Source organism: Corvus hawaiiensis, chromosome Z (assembly GCF_020740725.1).
Source record: "Corvus hawaiiensis isolate bCorHaw1 chromosome Z, bCorHaw1.pri.cur, whole genome shotgun sequence".
Classification (NCBI taxonomy): domain Eukaryota; kingdom Metazoa; phylum Chordata; class Aves; order Passeriformes; family Corvidae; genus Corvus; species Corvus hawaiiensis.
Window position 1 is genome coordinate 7,691,035 of NC_063255.1, and position 20,554 is coordinate 7,711,588.

The following is a 20,554-nucleotide window of genomic DNA, read 5'->3' on the forward strand; positions in this document are numbered from 1 at the left end:
TGCAGTTCTATGCTCTGATTATGTAATATTTTTTTTCTCACTAGTTCAATTTCTTTAGTCTTTAAAGCCTTTATGTACTCTGACAATAATTTTAATTTCCTGATCTCAAATGTCACACATTGATTTCACATCTGTGTTTATTTTTATCCATATCCAAGTGTGAAGCAAGCATTTAGAAGCTAGGTAATGTGGATACAAAACATGCTTGCTTCATACCAATTACATATCAGGTGCATGACCACTCACAAAATTCAGTCCCATTTGAGCAGACAAAAAGCCATTAGGGTCTTCCAAAATGCAGTTGCTACAGTCACTTGTCTCCAACAGCTTGTTACCCTTTACATTCCTATCTCCTCTGTGGGTGAGTTCATTAAGAGTTGTCTTTCTGACTCCAAATTGGCTGACGTAGGAGGCTGCCACATGTCAGCTGTGCCTTTTGTACCAACTAATATGGAGTTGATTGCCTGCATGTCTGAAACGACTGGACTGATGCCTTGTGTTACTGGATGCAAACCTCTGCAGTTATTACCTCCAGATGTGGGGAGAAAGGCTAGCAGAAAATACCTGTGCCATTAGCCCATGCTTTGTTCCAGTACAGCAAGTCTGAGCTGGAATGTCAAGACCTACAGCAGTGTTAGGCAGTCAGAGCTGTACTTCCAGGAAATATTAAAAGTAGTCTGGCTGGTAGCTATTTGATATTAAATATTACCGAATCCTTTCTGGTTTATATTAGGTACGCAAAATCAATAGATACTTTGGCCTTTAACTTTCTGTGCCTTGTTCCTGCTTCTGAAAGAACGCAATAGTAATCTCTCATCTTAGTAGATTGTTGTGAAAATTAACTGATTAATATTACAGCATCACAGAATCTTACAAATATAGTATCTGTGAAGAAGTTAATATCAGATTGTGTGACAAAGATAAAAAGATTTCTGTCCTCAGACAGAATTTGTCAAGTAGTGAGTAAAAAGCATGAGGCCACATGCAGCAATAATTATTACTAAGAAGCAAAGAAGAAGGAAAATTTAATACTGACTAATATAGTAGTCAAGTGGAAAATATACAGTAGAGTTATATAATCGCACAGCACGACATAATATACAAGCATGTGCAGGCTGAAATAAAGATGCACAGGAAATCTGAAATTTAGCATTTTCTTCCTAAGTATTTTAAAAGTTTATTGTACTACAGCCACAATTGTTAGGTTTCTCTTCCTCTTCTTTGTTTTTCAGCATGAGACACAATTTGCTATAAGGATCTGAGATATGTGGAAGGAATCTCATTTGGAAATTAATTCAGATAGTAATGTACAGTTTTCAAAAGTGAAGTTAGATCTGAGCACACTGTGACTTCTGTCTACTCCTCTTCATTGAGAATTACGAGTCAGCTGATGTGGTAAAATGAAACCTCTTGGCACTTGCCTGTCTAGAGGCTGAATCTATTTGGTATTTTCTGTCCCCTGTCCTAGCAGAGATACACCAGAACTTCTCCGTTTAGGAAATGTAGGCAGGATCTGGTAGGACCCAGGTTAAAATGTTTAAATTGGAAGTGTCTATTTATATACCACAGAATTTATTGGGACTTTTATCGATATCTGTTTGTATGCAGTAATATGTCTTAGCCTTCTAAGAGCTAGCTATTAAAACAGTGAGTGCGTGAAAAGCATTACTTTTGCCTACGGCTCAGTTCTCAGACAGTGCATTAATATGCATATGCTGAACTGCTGAGCAGGGTGAAAATGAAGAATTAATGATCAACACTAATGAGAATCATTTGGTCTAAGCACAAATGGACAGTGATTTTTGCTCACAATATAAACAACTTTATTTGAAAGAATCTCCCAGTATCTGGATAATTTAGTACCGTTACTTACAGGCTTTTATGTGTTCAGAATAACAACAATATTTAGCTTTAATTCTCTGAGTAAGTATTAACAGAATTATATGTTAATGAATTAACAAATTCACCTCCATTTTATTCTTAAACCCTCCACACAGAAGCAAGAGATCAAATTTCATGTTAGTTACACAGAAAAGTAGTTCATTATTTAGACAGGACTGTAAAAATCATATATGGTCCAGATATATCCATATCCTTCATGCTGAAATAAACCAGAAATAAAATACAGCAGGTATTCCTTCTCACATATTCTTCAGATGAGTTAAAGGCAAGAAACCTATACTTTGGCTGCTGGCCTCTCCCTCAACAGAAACATCTAAAATAGGTTAATGAGAGTCAGATGGCCCTGTAAAGCGTGCTTTGGTCTTGCTTCAAGAGCTGAAATCTATAGTTACCGCATAAAATACTTAGCCCTTAAAGAGCTTTTACATAGCCTTACTATATTTCGACCTGTTTTCCTAAGTTGAAATACAGTTTGGCTGAGAGACCCATCAGCATCTTTTAAACTGTGATTCACAGAATTTTCTGTGAGGGGAAGTGCCCCACAAGGATCATCAAGTCCAAATCTTAATTAAATGGCCCAGTAACAGGGATTGAACCCAAAACCTTGGTGCTAATAGCACCATGCTCTAAACTGAGCCATTCTCAGGGCCATTCCTTACATTCCTTCATGGTGCAGCTTCTTGGCAGTTTTTTCCATCCTCAAGACTTTGTGGAGGATGCTCAAAAGACAAACATAGTTTATTCCTAAGCAAGAATTCTTCAAGATGGACTCAGGATATTCACACCATTGTCTTATTTCCCCTCTCCTTTGGAGCTGTAATTGTATGTAGGATAGATGAAAGAATTGCACTGAAGTGGCTGAATTCACATGCTGGTTTTAGACCCTCACCCTGGAAACACATAGGAACATTGGGGAAAAGGGGCAGTGTTATTGTAAATGTCCCAGTTACAAAGTAAATTGCCTGAGTGGAAATGCATTTCCAAGAGTTTTTTATTTATTCCCATACTCTTGACTCTAATGCAGATGAGCTTCTTGGATACACAAAACTGTACCCTAGCATGTCTGCAGTATTGCTGGGTTTGTGCTGCTCAGATGATTATCACTGGTTATATTACTGACAAAATAGGTTTATAATCCAGCTGCCAAGCTGTTAGCAAGAGAGGGTGGCTGAACTTGTGGTTAGGGCACATGTAAGATGTAAGATGTGGGATGTAAGAAATCCTATTTGGTTCTTGTCTCTAAGGCAGGTCTTCCTCATTGGCTTCTGGAAAATCAGTCTTTTTGTTCCACTTTCAAAGAGTGCAGGAAGAAGTATCGGCATCCTAGCCCTGTTTAGATTATTACTATCTTTAGGAGAAACAGTATCTTCTAATACATGTATGCAAAAACTTACACAAAATATCATATGAAGCTTTCAGAGAAAAAAGAGCAAACAAGGTGAATCATGAAAATTTTAAGTATGAAGGTGTACCACTAGTGACAAAGAAGAAATTGAGTTTAATGTGAACACACCTTTAATATTCCTGATGAAACCAAAGAACAACTTGCTGACTCAGGTATCAGAGGCAGACTTACTGGAAGGGGTAAGCCTTCCCCGCTGCTCTGCTATGGCATGAAGTACGTCACTGGTTAATGGGTGGCTGCTCAGGGATCAGTATAGTGCATCTGATACTACAGGAGTACAGCAAGTGGAGAGTGGGTATACAGAAAATAAGAAAGCACACAGTAATCAAAAGTTTGTCAAAGGATTGCATTTGATAGAAATAAAGAAGTTTTCAGCAGATTTACCATTTGTTGCTGTTGGTGAAGTAAATGTAACTGTATTGTCCTGTCTGCAAGGCTATTGCTTTTGTTTTATTCACCAGTAGAACATTAGTTTGCAAAGAAAATACAAAAAAGTGCCTATTCCTAGAGTCATCATACTATAGTACTATGAATGGATTTTTGTCTACAGAAAGCTTTTACAGGATGAAACTGCTTGAGTTCCATTTAAAATTAACAACTGTACACTCACATTTCAGATCTCTCTTGGGCAAAGTTCATGTTGAAATTGAATTTCGCATTCCTTTGGACTGAAAAGGAGCAAAGGGACAAAAGGATTAAGTATTTCTTTTTATAATACCTATACTGTAGAAAGAGTAAAAGCTGGACATTAAGAGGGAAAAATGTTGCAATGAAAATAAGAGAGATAAGTGACTGTTTGTGCTAATGTGTTAAACTACATATATGGAAAACGTACAATGAAGAATTTTGTTTTACCCTGGATTACCATTTGCATAATTGCTATAACCCTCTGATTTTCTCTCTTAACTATATAGTTGAAGTTTCCTGTGAATAGTAACATGGAACAGTAGTCAGTCATTTACTGTTTGTATAAAATAAGAAGACTCTAAAAGAAACGAACATTCTGCCTATTCTTAGTTTGTAATTACATTTTCCCATAAGGTATATGGAATTGGTTTCATTCCTGAGTCTCTTCAAAACTTAATGCATATTTAACGATGCAGACCTTTGCACAAAGTCTGTCAGGAGGGAGCCTTATCCTGACAGAAATCTAGTCACACATTTCCCCATTCTGTATCCCAAAGCAGGTTAGTAGAGGCTGAAAAGTGAGTGGCAGTGATGAGGAATGCTGAGATACCCTGATTCACAGCAACTTGCTTCTGCCTGTGAACAGGATAGTTCTTTCAGGGTTCCTTACTGATATTTAAAATGAAGTATTTGGCACCTCCATTGTCCTTTGTAATTCCTTTAGTTGGAAAATACTAAGCTTTATAATGCACTAATTCACTGTAGTTTTAAATACAGTAACTAGTTGTGGTTACCTCAGAAAAAAGCAAGTAATGCAGACCTGCCCTTTGCTCTTGTAAGAGCAAGTTCACATTTAATATAATTGTCAGTTAACATCTCTATTCATTTGGTACCTCTTCCCAGAGGAAAAAGCAAGACAGTACAGCACATCACCTCTTTCTGGACTGAATCCTTCCCTGTCAGTGACCATCTTCTGTTCTCCAGGGCACAGAAGCAGTTGGTCCTTTGTTAAATGGCAATACTTACTCCATGCTTTTTATAGACAAATGGTTAGAAACCTTTCACACCCTTAAGAAGACTAAATTTCTTAGTTTATAATATACTAGGGAGTTACAACAGACTTTGCCTTTAGCTGTTTTCTACAACTAATTTTACACAGCCCACATAAGCAGAATTAAATTGTTTAAATTGCTTATTTCTGTCCAGCTGGTTCAGTCGATAATGCCCTTTACTCATGCCAACCTATATTTTTCTCCAAAGGATTCTATGCATTTTACTTTATTATTTTTCACTGTTTGTGAGGGAAAGAAACATTTCTCTGAAGTTGTATTCTACAAGGAGCAGTAAAGAACATCAACAATTTCTGTATTGTTATATGTTCTAGTAACTGACTGAGCCATCTTAAAGCTGCTGTACAACTACCACCAGTATCCAAAAAGCTCTATAAAATGTAGCAGTGGGCATTAGAGACTTCCATGACCTTCCTCCAGATACCCAAGAGAAAACGGGGCTTGCTGTTACTATAAACCATTCAGTTTTTGCTCATGGAAATCAGCTGAAATCTGTGGAGGCTTTCCTCACCAATACAACTGGCAATGGGCAAGTTTGACTTTCAGGCACTGCCAAAGTAAACAGTAGTGTGTTTGTGACCTGTTTTGCAAGATCTGCTGGGGGTTCATTTTTCTGTAATCCCACTCCTTTCCACAGAACTTTTTCCAGTCATCCTTCCCACTGAAACCTCCTAAAGCCAATTCCAGTTCTTCTTTCCCTGCTTTCAGTCAGTTCTAAGGAATGAAACTCTCAAATACACTTGTTGAGCATTGCCACTTCTCCACCACAGCCGAACTCAATACTGATTTTTTTCCATTTATTGCAAATCAATCTTGACCTTCTGAAATTCATAAAGTCCTCTCTCTGGCCCTTCCAGGTGTCTATTCTGGTCTGAGGGGCAAAATTTTAATTCTATTCCTCCTATGGAATTCTCTAAGACAAAGGATTTAAACAAGCAGAATCCCACTGTTAAATCTCACTTTATCCCAATACTTGTTGCCATTTCCCTGTGCTTAAAGGATTCAGAAACCACACTGTGTGCTGCTATAATCTTGAATGGTGGCTTCCAGTCATTCTGGAACAGTGTTACTGGAAGTATCTCCGGGGCTGGGAACAAGATACAGTGGAGAGAGCTGTCACAGCAATGGCATTTCAGGGTCAGCTGCCCATGTCCAAACAGATGGTGCCTTGTTTTCTCTCATTAAAAAATCTTCCATGCAGAAAGTAACAGTGTCAGATCTTGTCATGCTAATTTAGCCTAAGTTCAAAGAGAAAATATGTATTCCAAAACCACACAGGCTACATGGTCAGCTTCAAAGTGCAAAACACATCTTTTGATCAATGTGCTAGTTATGTGACAAGTAATTATATCACCGAATTTCCTTTTAGAGTTTAGTTTTGATTGGATAAACACATCTAAGCTACTTCACTTGTTTGCTTTGCATTTCCCTCGTGGCCATAGATGAGGTATGCAGTTTTCTGGGTAGCCAGAATTTAAGAGCTGGATTTCCCTTTCAAGTCTGTTCAGCCATAGAAGTGAGTGCATAAGGTCTATGAAAATCCAGTTCAATTACCAAGAAAACCTCAGCACAAAAAGCCCTTTACATGAAAGTCAGGTAGCCTGTGTTTTGCTTTTATTGCAAGAAGTGGTTTTAGTAGAAACATGAATTAGGTCTTCAGATCAAATATAGCATCTTTGTAAAGAGGAGTATAGGCTTTTCTACTTTTCCTGAGACACAGGGTTCAGCCTTCCAGAGAGATGATTGCTATAATCATAAATATTATGCTGAAGATGCAAATACTGGATGCAAATATTCTTTATATTTTTTTAAAGTGATTTCTGCCTATGACTTCAGAATGGGCAACCATTCTCGTTATGAAGATCATCCATTTTGCATAGGGTTCCTTTCTTATTTCCACTCACACTAACAGAATAGTTTCTTAAAAATCCGTGACACAAAACAAATAGTGAAAACTTGACCTGTGGATTTCTGAGGTAAAGTTGAGATAAGAAAAAAAATTAAGAAGGACCTATTTAATATCTGCTTCTATAAACATAGTCACTAGACCTTTAGGATTTACTTAAAAAAAAAAAAAAAAAAAAGCTCTTAAGGATATTCTGCATAGCAAAATGCAGTTTCAATTATAACTTGTGTTCACATGCCTGCATAGTTTAAATTGGCTAATGTGAATAAAAGAATTACTTTTGTGTGAATTGGTAACTGGCATTCAAGCTCTAAGGCATGTGTTACTACTTTGTCCTTCTTCTTCTTAATGTACTACCTAGATGAGACTAAAACCTGACACGAAGGTATATCCATACCAAGACATTATTTCTTACTGATTTTTAGCATTTATTTTATTATTTTTGACGGAAAGAATTTTGCTTTGCATTTAATACTCAGAAACAAAGTAAGTTAAAATGTAGAAAAAACTTGAACCACAGACACTTTGTATCTGATGTTCATTATATCCAGCAAGAGATGAAATGACCATCTACAGATACAGATGCAATGCTTTGCCAAGCATATTCCTAATATTTAGACTACAGGCAAAGTTTAGTTTTATGAGTTTGTAGTCACACTGACTTCTTGGGAAGACATGACTATTAAGGAAGACACAGCTGGAGTATATAAGATGGGATAACACATTCAATATAAATATGAAACACAAGGTCATATGGAAATTGCGATTTCTTTTATTTCAAAAGTATCTGTACCTCCATTTACTTTGAAACTTCATAATTCTTCTCACCAATTCATATGTGCCATTATTGAATCTTCCTCCTTTGGAGTAAAGAGAAAGACTGATGCAGGCAAAAGTCACCCATGTTCCAGGTTCCTGCAGAGCTTTATTTGAGACAGCACCTTCCTTTCCTTTGGACAGGCAGACCTCTGGGATGGGCACTGTTAATCTTCAAACACAACAGAGGCATTTTTGATGTCATAAGATACATTTTCTTTTAGTAAAGCAATGGCATTTTTTTCACACCTTAGCAAGACTATGATTTGAAAACTTATGAAAATAAGAAGAATTTTCTAAACCCAAATAGGAAGGTGGAAGTCTGTAAGAACTGGATCTGAACCCAGCCCATTTCATAATTTGAAAGAGACAGAGTATTGTGTCTCTCATTTTTTTAGGGGTAAATTTGGAGCACAAGTGTAATTATAGTGTAACAGAGCTTTCATCATGGAAACAAAGGAAAAAGCTACAAATGGAAACATGTATTTGCATGTTAACACTAGAGAAAAGACCACAGAGTCTAACTGTACTGCTTCTATTTATGTATTCATTCAGTAAAAAGGCAAAACAATCTGAGCATGAGAGATAAATATTTGAATACTTTGTAAACAATATTAGAAACAAATGTACTACAAACTTTGAGCAAAATTGTTGTCCTCACAAAATATACCACACTTAAGTCATAAAAATTGAAAGGTTGAGTTCATCCCAGAAAACCAGACATTATGTAAACCAGGATCAGATTTCTTAGTTTCTTAAGGTTTGCCTCCTTGTTGATTCTTAGCAGGGACATGAAGGTACAACTTCTAATCCATCTCTTAAGGTTTCCACAGTGCCACAAGCAATAGAGAGTTAAACCCAATCATAACTGTGGATTTATTTTTTTTAATCTTCACAAGACCACTATTTTCTACATTTCACAGAAGAGAAATCAAGCAAAGATGGCAAATGCTTTCTTAAGTGTGTATGAGAAGAAACCCTAAAGCCCTAAGACTTCTGCATTCCTCAGTGTCTTAAACACAGAACCCCTGTTACCAAGACAGATATCTGTAGCCATTTAGTCTTCAAATTCTGCTAATAATTCAAACAAGGTTACCAGTTTAGGACTAGGACTCTTAATTAGATTTTTTATTGCTGCGGGACAGTTTAAAAACCTTACATAGAACAGTAATGAAATTAAAAATGAGTCTACAGCATTACCAACTTGAGCTGGGGTGACATAGAAATGAAAAAAAATATGTAAATTCCAGCCTGCTTGGCAATGTAATCTATTCAAATTTCCTCATGCAATATCAACAGTAACAATTTTGGTGCAGGGGAAGGAGTAAATAACCTACATAAAATCAACTGTAATATTACAATCACTTTATTCATAGCCCATAGGTTTAAATTAATTATTCATTACAATTATACTAAATTTATATCAGTGTAAGTACAGTGTGAAACTGGTTTCTACTTTTGACCTTGTTCCACCATTAACCTTTGCTTTTAGACTGCCTGTTGTTACTTTGCCAGTGAGGTTACCTAAAGGTTAGCCAAATATTTCAGGAAACAAGAAGAGGGAGAACAGGTGAAAAATCCTTTTCAAAATCTGTTTCCTTGTTTTCATATCCATGTATTCTTTTACTGAAAAAAATATATATAACCATGGCACACATGGTGAGGAAAATGCCATAAGGTAGTAAAGCATTAGAGCAAAGAGGAAGAGGAAGAGAAGATTTTTGACTGAGAGGTTTTGCTTCTCCCATAGCGTTCGTTCACCTTTGGCTGTAGTATCTCTGCATGTTGACATTGGTCAGTATATCAGATAAAGAGCTGCAAATTGTTTCAAGCATTACCTACTCAGAGCACCTTCTCCCTTTCCCCATAAGTTACATGAGTTTGATTAACAGCAGGCTCCAAGTCACTTACTGAAATTTGAGCTGCTGACTGCTCTTGGCATCTATTTAATATTCAAACTCTCCTTACTCTCCTCTCTGTTCCTTCTCTGTCCAATTCTTTTTACATTTTTATGCCCTTCTGGATCTTTCTAGGAAATACTTTTGGTCACAACTGGCCACATTTCTTAACATTTATTGTTAAAAGGTATACCTAGAAATCTATTACCATTAGACCATTCAAATATTTTTTCCTATTAGTTTGCCAGCTGCTGAACAACAGAGCTCTTCTAACTACTCTTAAATTCCTATTTGGTCCAGCTTCTTGTCTGTTCTGCCAGTGAAGTCAGAGACTGTTTTATCACATCATTTATATTCTTGAACTAACCACAATTTGTACCTTTTAAGGCATCCAATTCTAAATTCCTAGCCATAATAAATAAAGGGATTTTGTAGCATTTGGGAGCCTTTCTATTACTGTATCAGTATCCTGAGTCAAAGAGGTCCACATTTTTATGTGAGGTTTTTCTCTACAGATTTTATTTTTCCAGAGTAAGTATAGGGTATTAGCCTGAAGGTGCAAATTATGTTTTGCTTTCCTGCTAACTTGCCAAGATGAGAGTTTGTGCATGCCTGCTGTAACAACCTTGTACCATGGAAAACTGTTGATAAGTATGAGTAAGGTAGCCTCTTTCAGTACTTTCAAAGATAATGAATGCTTTGCTTCACAACTTCAATTAGAAGGGTAAAATATCATGCCCCTCCCCCCTCTGGTAATTAATGTTCTTAAACAGAGCTATCAGGGCTCCTTTTATCAGCAACCACCTTCTTGCTAATAATAAAAAAAAAAGTCACTTGCCTTTCCCCTAGGGTTATTAAAAATTGGGTGGGATGCAGAGAGCAAGGGGAGAACAAACATACCATGCACTTTGTCCTCTTAATGAATGAAATTATTCTCATGTGGCAAAGAGGTTTAGATTGTCTTAGTCACTGATGTGCTGCTGGGTCTTTTTGTTTTAGGGCACCTTTTATAAAACATCCAGTTTTCAGGTCATTCAAACCATGATGTGCCAACGCAATGCCTATGTACAGCTATTGAATGAATAGCACTGCTTTCTGCAGGACTTTTACACAAATATTATCTTAAAAAAGGATCTATTTAACTAATGAGACTAGAAATTATAGCAACGTGACTGAAAGATGTACTACAGTATGCCTGTCCTTCAAGTTGTTTTCCAAGATAATGCTTACTGGAAAGCTTGTAATCTATACAGCTGGCTATACAATTCCAAAAAATAAGCTAATTCTATTCAAATATGTTTGGAAATAGGCATATTCATTAGTATTTACATTTTAAACTCCCATTTTGCTGATACCTATTAAGTAACAAACACATCTTTATGTCAAATCCACCTTCAGGGTTTGCTAACTGCTAGTGCTACAAAAACTTGAATTAGTCAGGTGCTACTCTTAGGTTAAAATGTTCAAACTCATTAAATTGCACTGACATAAGCAATGGATGATAAAATGCACTTCTCAGCACTTCTCAGGGTCAAAGTCTGAGTCCCACATTGATTATTTTTCATACAAGTTTACAGAAAATTATTCTTGCAACAGGATTTCACTGAAGATAAACTTGTGCTTCTGTGCATAAGCTCACTTCCATTTTTGGAACCAGACTTATACCTCACAGCCAACACATGAAGTTTGCTCCACTTAAATACTTTGATCTTTTCCTTCCCATCTTGACATATGAGGTCCTGCTGACAGGCTTCTTTATGAAGATAACTAACACTGCATTAGGTATATATTCCAATATGAAATTGATCTTCATTTTAGATGAAAGAAATCCTACAGGACTTGCTAGAAAAATCTCAGCAACTGCATGACTGCTATGTAGGCTGGAAGGCATGTGTTATAGGGCTTGTATTCTGCTTACATTCTGCTATTGTTCAATGTTAATGTCCACTTTATGTAATAAGATTAATGGGGCATAAGGCTATGCAATGGCCAAAGGAATAATGTGTTTACAGTGAACAGAATGACTAATACATAAATTTAGGCTTGGCTTCTCTTTTGATCAAGTTTGTGGGATTTTCAGTGTATACATGAGAAATTTCTTCATTTTTTTAACTGATTTTGTGTTCAGATCATAAGGTCTTGTTTATAAAGTAGAAAGAAAATAGCATTTATAAAATAGTCATTTGTGAATAAACATTTTTCTTTGGATAGATAAACACAGTACATCTTCATAATCAGATCTATCACCTTCATGTAAAACAGAGGGGTCTTCTTTTTCTCCAAATGTACATCAGTGCTCACTAACTAAACTAAACTACATCTGAGAAATGTTGATGGCTGCTTTCAGAAATTCTACTAGTTTTGATTGTGATGTCTCTCCATGTTCAAATATCCTTCCCAATAAAGTATTTTCTAGTAGCTGAACTGAATTTTCCTTCTTGCAATAAAAGCCATTTACTTCTTTTCCTATAACAGCAGCATCTTTGCAACAACTCTCTACACATAGATTCTATTTTCTTCTCAATCAGCTATAGAAGAAATAATTCCCAGTCCTTTGCTATTTGTCTCACAGGAAACAGTTCTTAAATATCTTCTTGTTCTTGATGTTCTCCTTTCAGTCACCCTTCATTTAGAGAAGCATCAAAAGGCAGCAAGTCTCAAGAGTGATGTATTACTGCTAAAAAAGAAGAAATAAAGGGTTTTAAAGGTTAAGGGGAAAGCACTGCAAAATGTTAAAAATCACATGTGATAACAGAACCATGATGAAATCAAAGTTTCTTGTGGCTCCTGTGCTACATTATTGAGAGGCCTACTTTAGCCACCCCTGTAGTGGCTAAGTAGTCTTTACCCTGTAGTTCCTCCTCTCAAAAGGACATTTCAGGATCAACAGACAGTTGCCAGCAATGGCTATGACTACATGGAAGACAGTCAAAATGCTGAGTAGCAGGAAGGGCCAAGCCTGTATCCCTCCTTACACCCATTACCTACTAAAATACTAAAATTAGTGAACTTCTAAATGATTGAAAATTAAAAAAAAATTATTTGTACTCATCTAAATTAAACTTAGTTTGCTATGCAGATGTATTTGATATTGAATCCCAGAGTAAAGTAAGGGCTGCCCTAGGAATCAATTTTTTCTAGATCAGATGTATGAGGAAAATGAATTATCCATTGACAAGGAAAAGATGTGTTTTTGGCGGGCAAGGGGAACATCTTACAACACTCTCTGGATGTAGTAACTGAGACTGTCCACAACAGGCCTTAATTAATTACAAAATTCAGAGCAGCAATTGTAACTTCCCTTCCCTCTCCCCAGTTTACTAGATCTAAGTAAACTGTTTACCAATATCCTTACAAATACTGATTCCCTCTTGCTCCTGGCGCCTCATTTACACATCTCTTCTTCTAGCTCCTTACCTCCTAGTTCTTTTTACTGCACTCTATTTTTTCCCCCTCATTCTTTCACTTGATGCCTCATTTTTAGATTTCCTATCCCACCGTCATACACATTGAGAAGTTTCCTTCTATTTCTCCAAGAGTAAGGCACAAATTTGTGGAAAAGCCTCCAGGTTAGGATGTGAGGTTGCAGTATGAGACATGGGCGTTGCTTTCACAGGTGCTTGGGGAAATTATCACAGAATCAATTAGATTGGGAAAGAAACCTGAAGGATCATCGAGTGCAATCTGTGACCATACATCACCATCTCAACTACACCATGGCACTAAGTGCCATGTCCAGTCTTTCCTTAAACACCTCCAGTGATGGTGACTCCTCCACCTCCCTGGGCAGCCCATTCTAATGTCTAATCACCCTTTCTGTGAAGAAATTCTTCCCGATGTCCAACTTAACCCACCCCCCTGGCGCAGTTTAAGATCATGTCTCTCGTCCTGTCGCTGGTTGCCTCGGAAAAGAGACCGACCCCCACCTGGCCACAACCTCCTTCCAGGCAGTTTTAGAGAGGGATGGGGTCACCCCTGAGTCTCCTTATCTCCAGGCTAAACACCCGCAGCTCCCTTAGCTGCTCCTCACAGGACCTGTGCTGCAGTCCTTTCCCCAGCTCCGTTGCCCTTCTCTGGACTCTCTTACTCCGGGGCACGACAGAATCCCGAACTCGCAGCCGCACAGCTGTGGCGCTCGTACGCCTTTAAGGGCAGCCTGGCCGCGCCCCCACGTGTGCGATCAGCTGACGGCGCGTCCCTCCCCTCCGCTGCCCGCCCTGCCCCCCTCCCTCCGCCGCGAGGTGCGGGCGGCAGCGCGGCTCTGACAGCGCCGCCGGGGCAGCGCCCGCGCCCCCCGCCCGCCCCCGGCGCGCCGAGCGCCCCACGCCGCCGGCCCCGCCGCTGCCCCGCGCCCCGTGACGGCGCTGCCCCCGCCGGCCCAGCGCCGCTGTCAGCCGGGCGGGCGCCCGCGGCCCCTCCGGAGAGCTCGGCAGCGCGGCGCCCAGCGCCACCCCGGTACATGGATTACCTGGTAGGTTCCCGGCGGGAGCGGGCCGTCGGACATCTTACCGAGTGGCTGGGGCAGCGTCCGCGGCGCGGGAGTGTGCGGGGGGCAGCCCGGGGCCGGGGGCGCTGGGTCCGGCCGCGCTGCCGCGCCCGGCCCGCCCGGCTGTTCACGGGCGATAAAGCGGCCGGGCCCCGCTCATTTGGCCGCTATTAGGTTGCTAAAGCCGTGACCCGGGTCGCTGTTTTTTTCCTAAATGCTGGAGCTTAAGGCACGCTTGAATGAACTAAATTGCTACCGCCGGCGGGATCAGCCGAGCGCCCGGGCAGCTGGTATTCGGGGGTAGTGTTTATTGCTCTTTAATGAATATTGGCTTCATTCGTCTGCGAGAGATCGTATCGCGGGCTCGCATCTCAGCTGGGGTCGTGGCTGGTGTTTGCACTCACCCGCACACCCTCGGCGAGCAAAAACCCTGTGGCACGGCTGGCTGATGAGCAGGTGGCTTTGTTTTATAGTATGGTACCTGCTTACCTGGTCTTTTCAGCCTAACAGTGTGAGGGCGTAACGAGCACATCCCATCGCTCCAGTCCTGCTGGGATCCCATTGCTCCACTCTTGTTGCTTTGAGCGCTGTGTTGTGAACTGGTGCTCGATCCTTCACCGTGAAGTGCTTCGAAGCGTCAGCTGGGGCAACGAAGAGCAGGCATCTTCTGGCCATCCCTGTTCGTTGTTGGTGTCAAGTGTGACCAGGAAGTATTTGGAGTCAGAATCTTGGCTCTGTCATTCATGTTTTCACACGGGATGCTCAAGGGTGTAGGCTTTCAAGAGAGGCTCGTCAAATGCAACAAAATCTCTGGAGATGCTCGTTTTAATGAACTGAAGATTTGCCATGTTGAGATGAGAGCTGCATGCAGGCTTTTCCTTTTCTGACAGCTAACTAAACCAGAAATACATTAAATGCATACTTTACTATTCTTATGTCCATGTAGCGAAGATTTATTTTGGTTTATTGAGCCTCACTCCCCCCCCCCCCCCCCCAAAATACCCAAAATATTTTACGCTTGCCTTTCAGAATTTGAATACTACAGAGAGGCACTAAAAAGTGAGTCTTGTGTGGCAGAAATGGTAGGCAGACTTCTCTTTAAGAACCTAGTTAATGAAACACTGATAGTAAACTTGCTGGGTATCAAGTGCAGCCTCATAGCTCCTTGAGAGCCTGGAGCTGTTTCTTAGATTTTTTTCCTTTATAAACTTATGTCCAGATGAAACTGCCCGTTCTGTACTTTTTGAAATGCTTACATTAACCTTTGTGACTTCTACAGGCTGTTGTGTGGAAGGCCAACCACTCTGAGAACAATAAATTTAATAAGCCTTGGAAACTGAGAACATGTTTTTGTATTAACTAAAGGGGGGAGGGGATTAAATAGCTCTGGGTTTTTTTTCTTCCCCTGACTCTTATTCTCCAGCTGATCGTTTTCCTCTTTGTTGTTGTTGTGTGGCCTTCTTTGGTATCAGCTCTAGAAATACCTCATTGAACATGAGGTTCAGGCACCTCAGAAAGTCTGCTCTAACAAAAAAAAAAATTATGATGGTGAGATAGGCAACTAGTTGTGTACAGCTATTTTTAGCTTGTTGTCACAGTCTGCCCTGGTGTAAAGATGGGTCTGCTCTTTTGTTCTATGCAAGACTTGAAGTTGTAGTGTAAATGTTAACCTATGGCGGTAGAATAATTGTCGCGTTATTTCCATAGCAAAAATAGCTGTACATGTTAAGGAATTTTGTGTTTTGTGCATTTATGTTGAGTTCTTGCACATACATGGGCATCAAAACACAAACAGAAGCTCCCTTTTCTAGTTCCTCATGTTGGGCCCCTGTGTTGCAGCCTGCAGGCAGTGAGGTTTTGTCCTGTGCTTGCAGTTGAGGCAGAGAGCAGAGCAAAGGATGAGGTTGTTTCTGTTTGCAGTAGTGCTGTGACAGTATTTGACAAAGTTTTGGTTATCAGTGGGGCTGAGCGAGGGAGTTTGGTGGAAGAAGGTGAGGACAGATGAGGTCAGGTTTCCTGCAGCAGGGACTCAGGATTCAGTAGATCTGCACATCTTCCCTAAGCCAGCTCTTCCCAAATTTGCATAGCAAAGTTCTTTTCCTGATTTTATCTGGATACAACATACATTGATGGAGGCTTCTCTTCTCCGTTAAGAAGCAGATCCCAAGAACTGCTGAACATCTGAAGCACTTTCCAATATCATCAGGCTGTTGAAAGCATTCAAAATCTGCTCAAAGTGAAGTCAGTTGGAGCCAGCTTGGACTGTGGCCTGAAGCTTTTATGGGCAGATAACCAGAACCTGAGTAGGGCCTCCCCTACTTCCCGTGTGATCCTTGATTTATGTCTAATGCCATTTGATAATAAATTGGTACTAAAAGAGTATCTTCTGTGATACTCTGGTCTGTTTTTGCGGTTTTGCATTGTAACAAAAAAGTATCACTGCCTCTGTATCTTTAATGGCTAGAAGAGGCTCTTCAGCCTGGTGCCTCTTTTATTTTTGTGTTGATATAATTATGATGTTATGAGTGATGTAGTGGTTTTTTTTTTTTTCAGTCAACATGACTAAACTAGGCTCAGCCTCTAAAAAAGAATACATCTTCACTCAGAGGCACCTTTTACTTACACGTGTTTTTCTCCTTGTATTTAGTTAACACTTTTAAAACACATTATTGTGAACACAGCTGCGTCAATGACTACATAATCCAGTGTACTGTCTGCAATCGTCTTCGGCTTCATTCTTGCTACATTGTGTCTGGAAGAATTTTAGTGTATTAGAGACTTGTGTTGGTTGGCCTCTGTTCAGTAGACTATGCTTAATTTAAGGAGTTACGGCATGATGCATCTTGTGAAAAGCATGACATGTGACCAGTCTTACAGTTTTTGCTTGGAGAACTTGTGGGCAAACAATAAAAAAGCTTCGGTTTTTCTTATGTGCTAAAATTACAATGCAAATTTTAAGCTCCTGAGTAGACTTGCACAGTACACTTCTTAAGTGGCATCCTCTGCAGTGGATGAAGTTCTTACATGCTTCCATTCAAGGTATCAGCCTGATCTGTGTAGAATTTTTAAAAGCCACTTGAGAGAGTGGTGTAGAAATTTGAATGTGTTTCTTCACAAAAGAAAGGTGTTATATTGGCCTAAGAGGTTTATAAGAAAAAATTGATAACCTGTTTAATTTTGTATTTTTAGCATTTTCCTTACGATAGCTTATCCCTAAATTATATCCCAAGATACTATGTAGTATCTTAGTTGTATATAAAAATGTTTCTTGAGCAGGTATTGAAGAGCATGTTATGACCTGAAATGGAAGATAACTCTTCTTGCATGATCAACCGCTTCAGCTTTAGTGGTTTTTTTTTTCATTTTTTTCCTCTTTTCTGGGGAGTTAAACAGGAACATGGGTTCTGCAATGTCAAGAGAGTGCACACTGCTAGTGTGCTAGAATCCTTGTTGCTTTGTTGGGGATTGGTTTCTTTTAACTATAACAAGTTTGAGGGTTTTTTTGTTCTTTGTACATTTGTTAGCTAATACAAACTATTTTACTCCTGTATGCATGCACATGAAACCTAAAATTTGGAAAGTTTTTGAGTAAATGTAACTAAATTTTCAAATTTTAGATGAATATGTGAATAGGCCTTAAAGTGACTTAAGAGTTTCTGCTTGGTTTTTGAACAGTCTTGACCTCACATTCTAGACAGTTAGTGTTCAGACAAAGTCTTGGTTGGGGAAAGCTGCATATACCAAACTGGTGTTCTTAAAAGTGTTAGATGATATTAAAAAAAAAAAAAAAAAGTTTCTGAGCAACTTTTCTTTCTTGGGGAGTTTACTTTTAAGACCTTTCTTTTAAGTAGTTAGACTCTTTAATTTAATTGGGCAGGTTAGATTCCGGAAGTGGCAATATGGCAATATGGGAAGATCAAGATCAGTTAGTGATTCTGCTCCACCTCAGATACTGTGTTTCCATTGCTGTTGCCAGTTCCATTTTTTCGTATCTGCAGGTCATTGAAAACATTCTTTCTTATACCACAAATGTGTTACAGAGGCATATGTTTGAAGGTAGGAGTTTTACTTCACTGAAACTTTGTAAACCCATAGACGCTGTCCTTTGAATAAGGAAAACTGGGTAAAGGTCCATACCAGCAACTCTGTATTTTCCCTCTGAGGCACATGCATGTTTTTGATACAGGGCCTGAAACATGAGCAGCAACGGTCTATACATAGGGCCTTCTCCGCTTAGTGTTTGCTGAACATCCCTCTCATGGGAATTTTGTCTTTTGTCATGTAGCAATAAGGATTATTTAGGCTCTGTGTTGACTCATCTATCAGCTCTAACATCCTTCAAAATTTACACCTTCTGTAGAGCACAAGAGCTTTTATTTTATTATCCTCCCTTCTGTTTGGGAAGTTGATTAGACACAAGGATGAAGGGTCTGACAGTTGTTTCAAAATAAAGATATAACTGAATGCAGGAAAGAAAACAACAGCTGTAAGGTCAACTAGTGTACAGGGTGCATGCAACTGTATTAGTGTTTGGATCAGATGTGAATCATTGAATTGAAGAAGATAATACTTATGGTTGTAGATTTGCATTGCAGAGTGATCACAGATGACGTGAACTTAATATTTTTTCGAACGAAACCAGATGGAAAGACTTACTTCGCTAATGGGTTTTTACATCACGGGCCTAGATTAGAACTAGTGTCTGAAGTATGTAGGACGAATACTTGGTCTTCAATGCCAGCTCTTGCTTTGTACCACCACACCATGTTGCTCTGTGGTATGTTGCTCCTGAATTCTTCAGTCAGACCTCAAGCTTGAGGCAACATGATGAATTTCACAAAAGGTTAGAAATGTAAGCTTTTTATAAGTGAGAATATCTGCGTTTAGTAAGGACAGAATATTCCTTCTAATACCACATGCTGATTAACATTTTTGGCTTGTTGTCAGTATCATCAGGTCATGTTTTTTCATACTGCCAGCTTGTGATGTTTATTCTCTTAAACTGAGTTCTGAAGTTTTGTGATTGTGTGAGGATATTAGCTCTCCATTAATAAAAGAATAATTTTTAGTTTAGTTTAAAAACACACATGTGGACCCAAAGAGCTGTAAAAGCCATATGAAAAAAACACAACAGTATTTAAAATGTTGTGATTCTTTGTGTTTTGCCTCATACTGCTCTGCAGTATGTTGTTTTTGCTGTTTTTCACAGTGTGTGCAGCATAACTTTCTGAAGTGCAAAGTGTCTGACTGTATAAAAGTCCTTGTGGACATGAGTAGGGTATTTGCAATTGAGTAAAAGATGTCTCATCTCATGCTGGAGCTCTTCAGCTTACAGATTTTTTTTTTTTTTCACTGGCAGCCTGGTAAGGTGATTAAATTAATTGCCAACCAGTGTGTAAGTAACTGTGAGGAAGAGACACAAAACAGGAAGTGTAGGTGACAAATCCTTATGCTAGATGCAGTCCAGCCCTGGAGCTTAGCTGCTTATAAGAACAAACAGTAGGAGAGAATGTGAATCTATGTATGATGCTCTGCTGTATGTTTTGGTGGAGCAGCAGCAGAAGAATTTGTTCATAGGACCCACATTAGCTTTTGGCATTGGGGAGTCTGAGTAAGCAAGATGGCATCCCAGATCCACTAGGAACTGTTGATATGGGAGAAGTAAGTTTGCAGATTTCTTTTTTTGTTATGACTTGGAGCTTTTGTATGGAAGAACCATCTGTTTTCTACATTTTATTAACTTTTACAACTGCTGCTGCCTAATCTTCCTTTAAATGATTTTGACTCCAATAGAGGTGAAAAACTTAGAAGCAATTAAAAATGAAGAAATCATTTTTTGTAATACAAATTTCATGGGAAGTACGAATGAGCACTGAGAGCACAGCTCTGGCAGTGAATGAGAGGGAGAAATGAATTCAGAGATTACAAGGGAATTTCATAAATAAGAATTAACTATAATAAATAAACTGCATGTGCTTTGGATGGGCTGATGCAGAGACAAATACTAAGAATGCATATTGAACCCAGGAAAAAAATTGTAGTACCTCTTTTGATATCCATAATGAAATGGCAGATGAAATTCAGTGTTGATAAATGCAAAGTTGCATATATTTATAGAAGAAGTCACATGGTAGTACAGATGCATGGATAGGCCCTAAAATATCATCAGTACTCGGGAAAGGGAATGAGGATCCTTCTTTAAAATGTCACCCCAACCCAGACATCTGTCAACAAATTTAGAGTATTTAGAAGGAAAAAGGGAAAGATCTCATTTTTACACTGCTTAAATGTATGGTTTGGTCTTGTCTTAGATGCTGCATGTCTGGTTGCATCATCTCAGGAAGAGTATTGAAAAACCAAAGAAGATACAGAGAAGGATGATGTGGTAATTCAAGGAAAGCAATTGCTTCCGTACAAGCAGGGATTAAATAGTTATAGCCCTTC

The 20,554-nt window shown here is 39.0% G+C and overlaps 1 protein-coding gene across 7 annotated transcripts in view; it reads left to right on the top strand.

Annotated features, from left to right (window-relative positions):
• The first annotated feature begins 13,979 nt into the window (after positions 1 to 13,979).
• The window catches only part of ARL15 (ADP ribosylation factor like GTPase 15), a 255,678-nt gene continuing 249,103 nt past the window's right edge, over positions 13,980 to 20,554 (top strand). For 2 of the 7 annotated variants that reach the window (XM_048290889.1, XM_048290890.1), the window contains exon 1: positions 14,005 to 14,095. Coding sequence is in view for 1 of the 7 variants with exons in the window: in XM_048290887.1 (XP_048146844.1) it covers positions 14,084 to 14,095 (12 nt within the window). In the remaining 6 variants the exon portion in view is untranslated. Of the gene's footprint in view, positions 14,096 to 20,554 lie in introns of all 7 variants that reach the window. The other 5 variants (XM_048290887.1, XM_048290886.1, XM_048290888.1 and 2 more) reach the window with 5 other exon arrangements.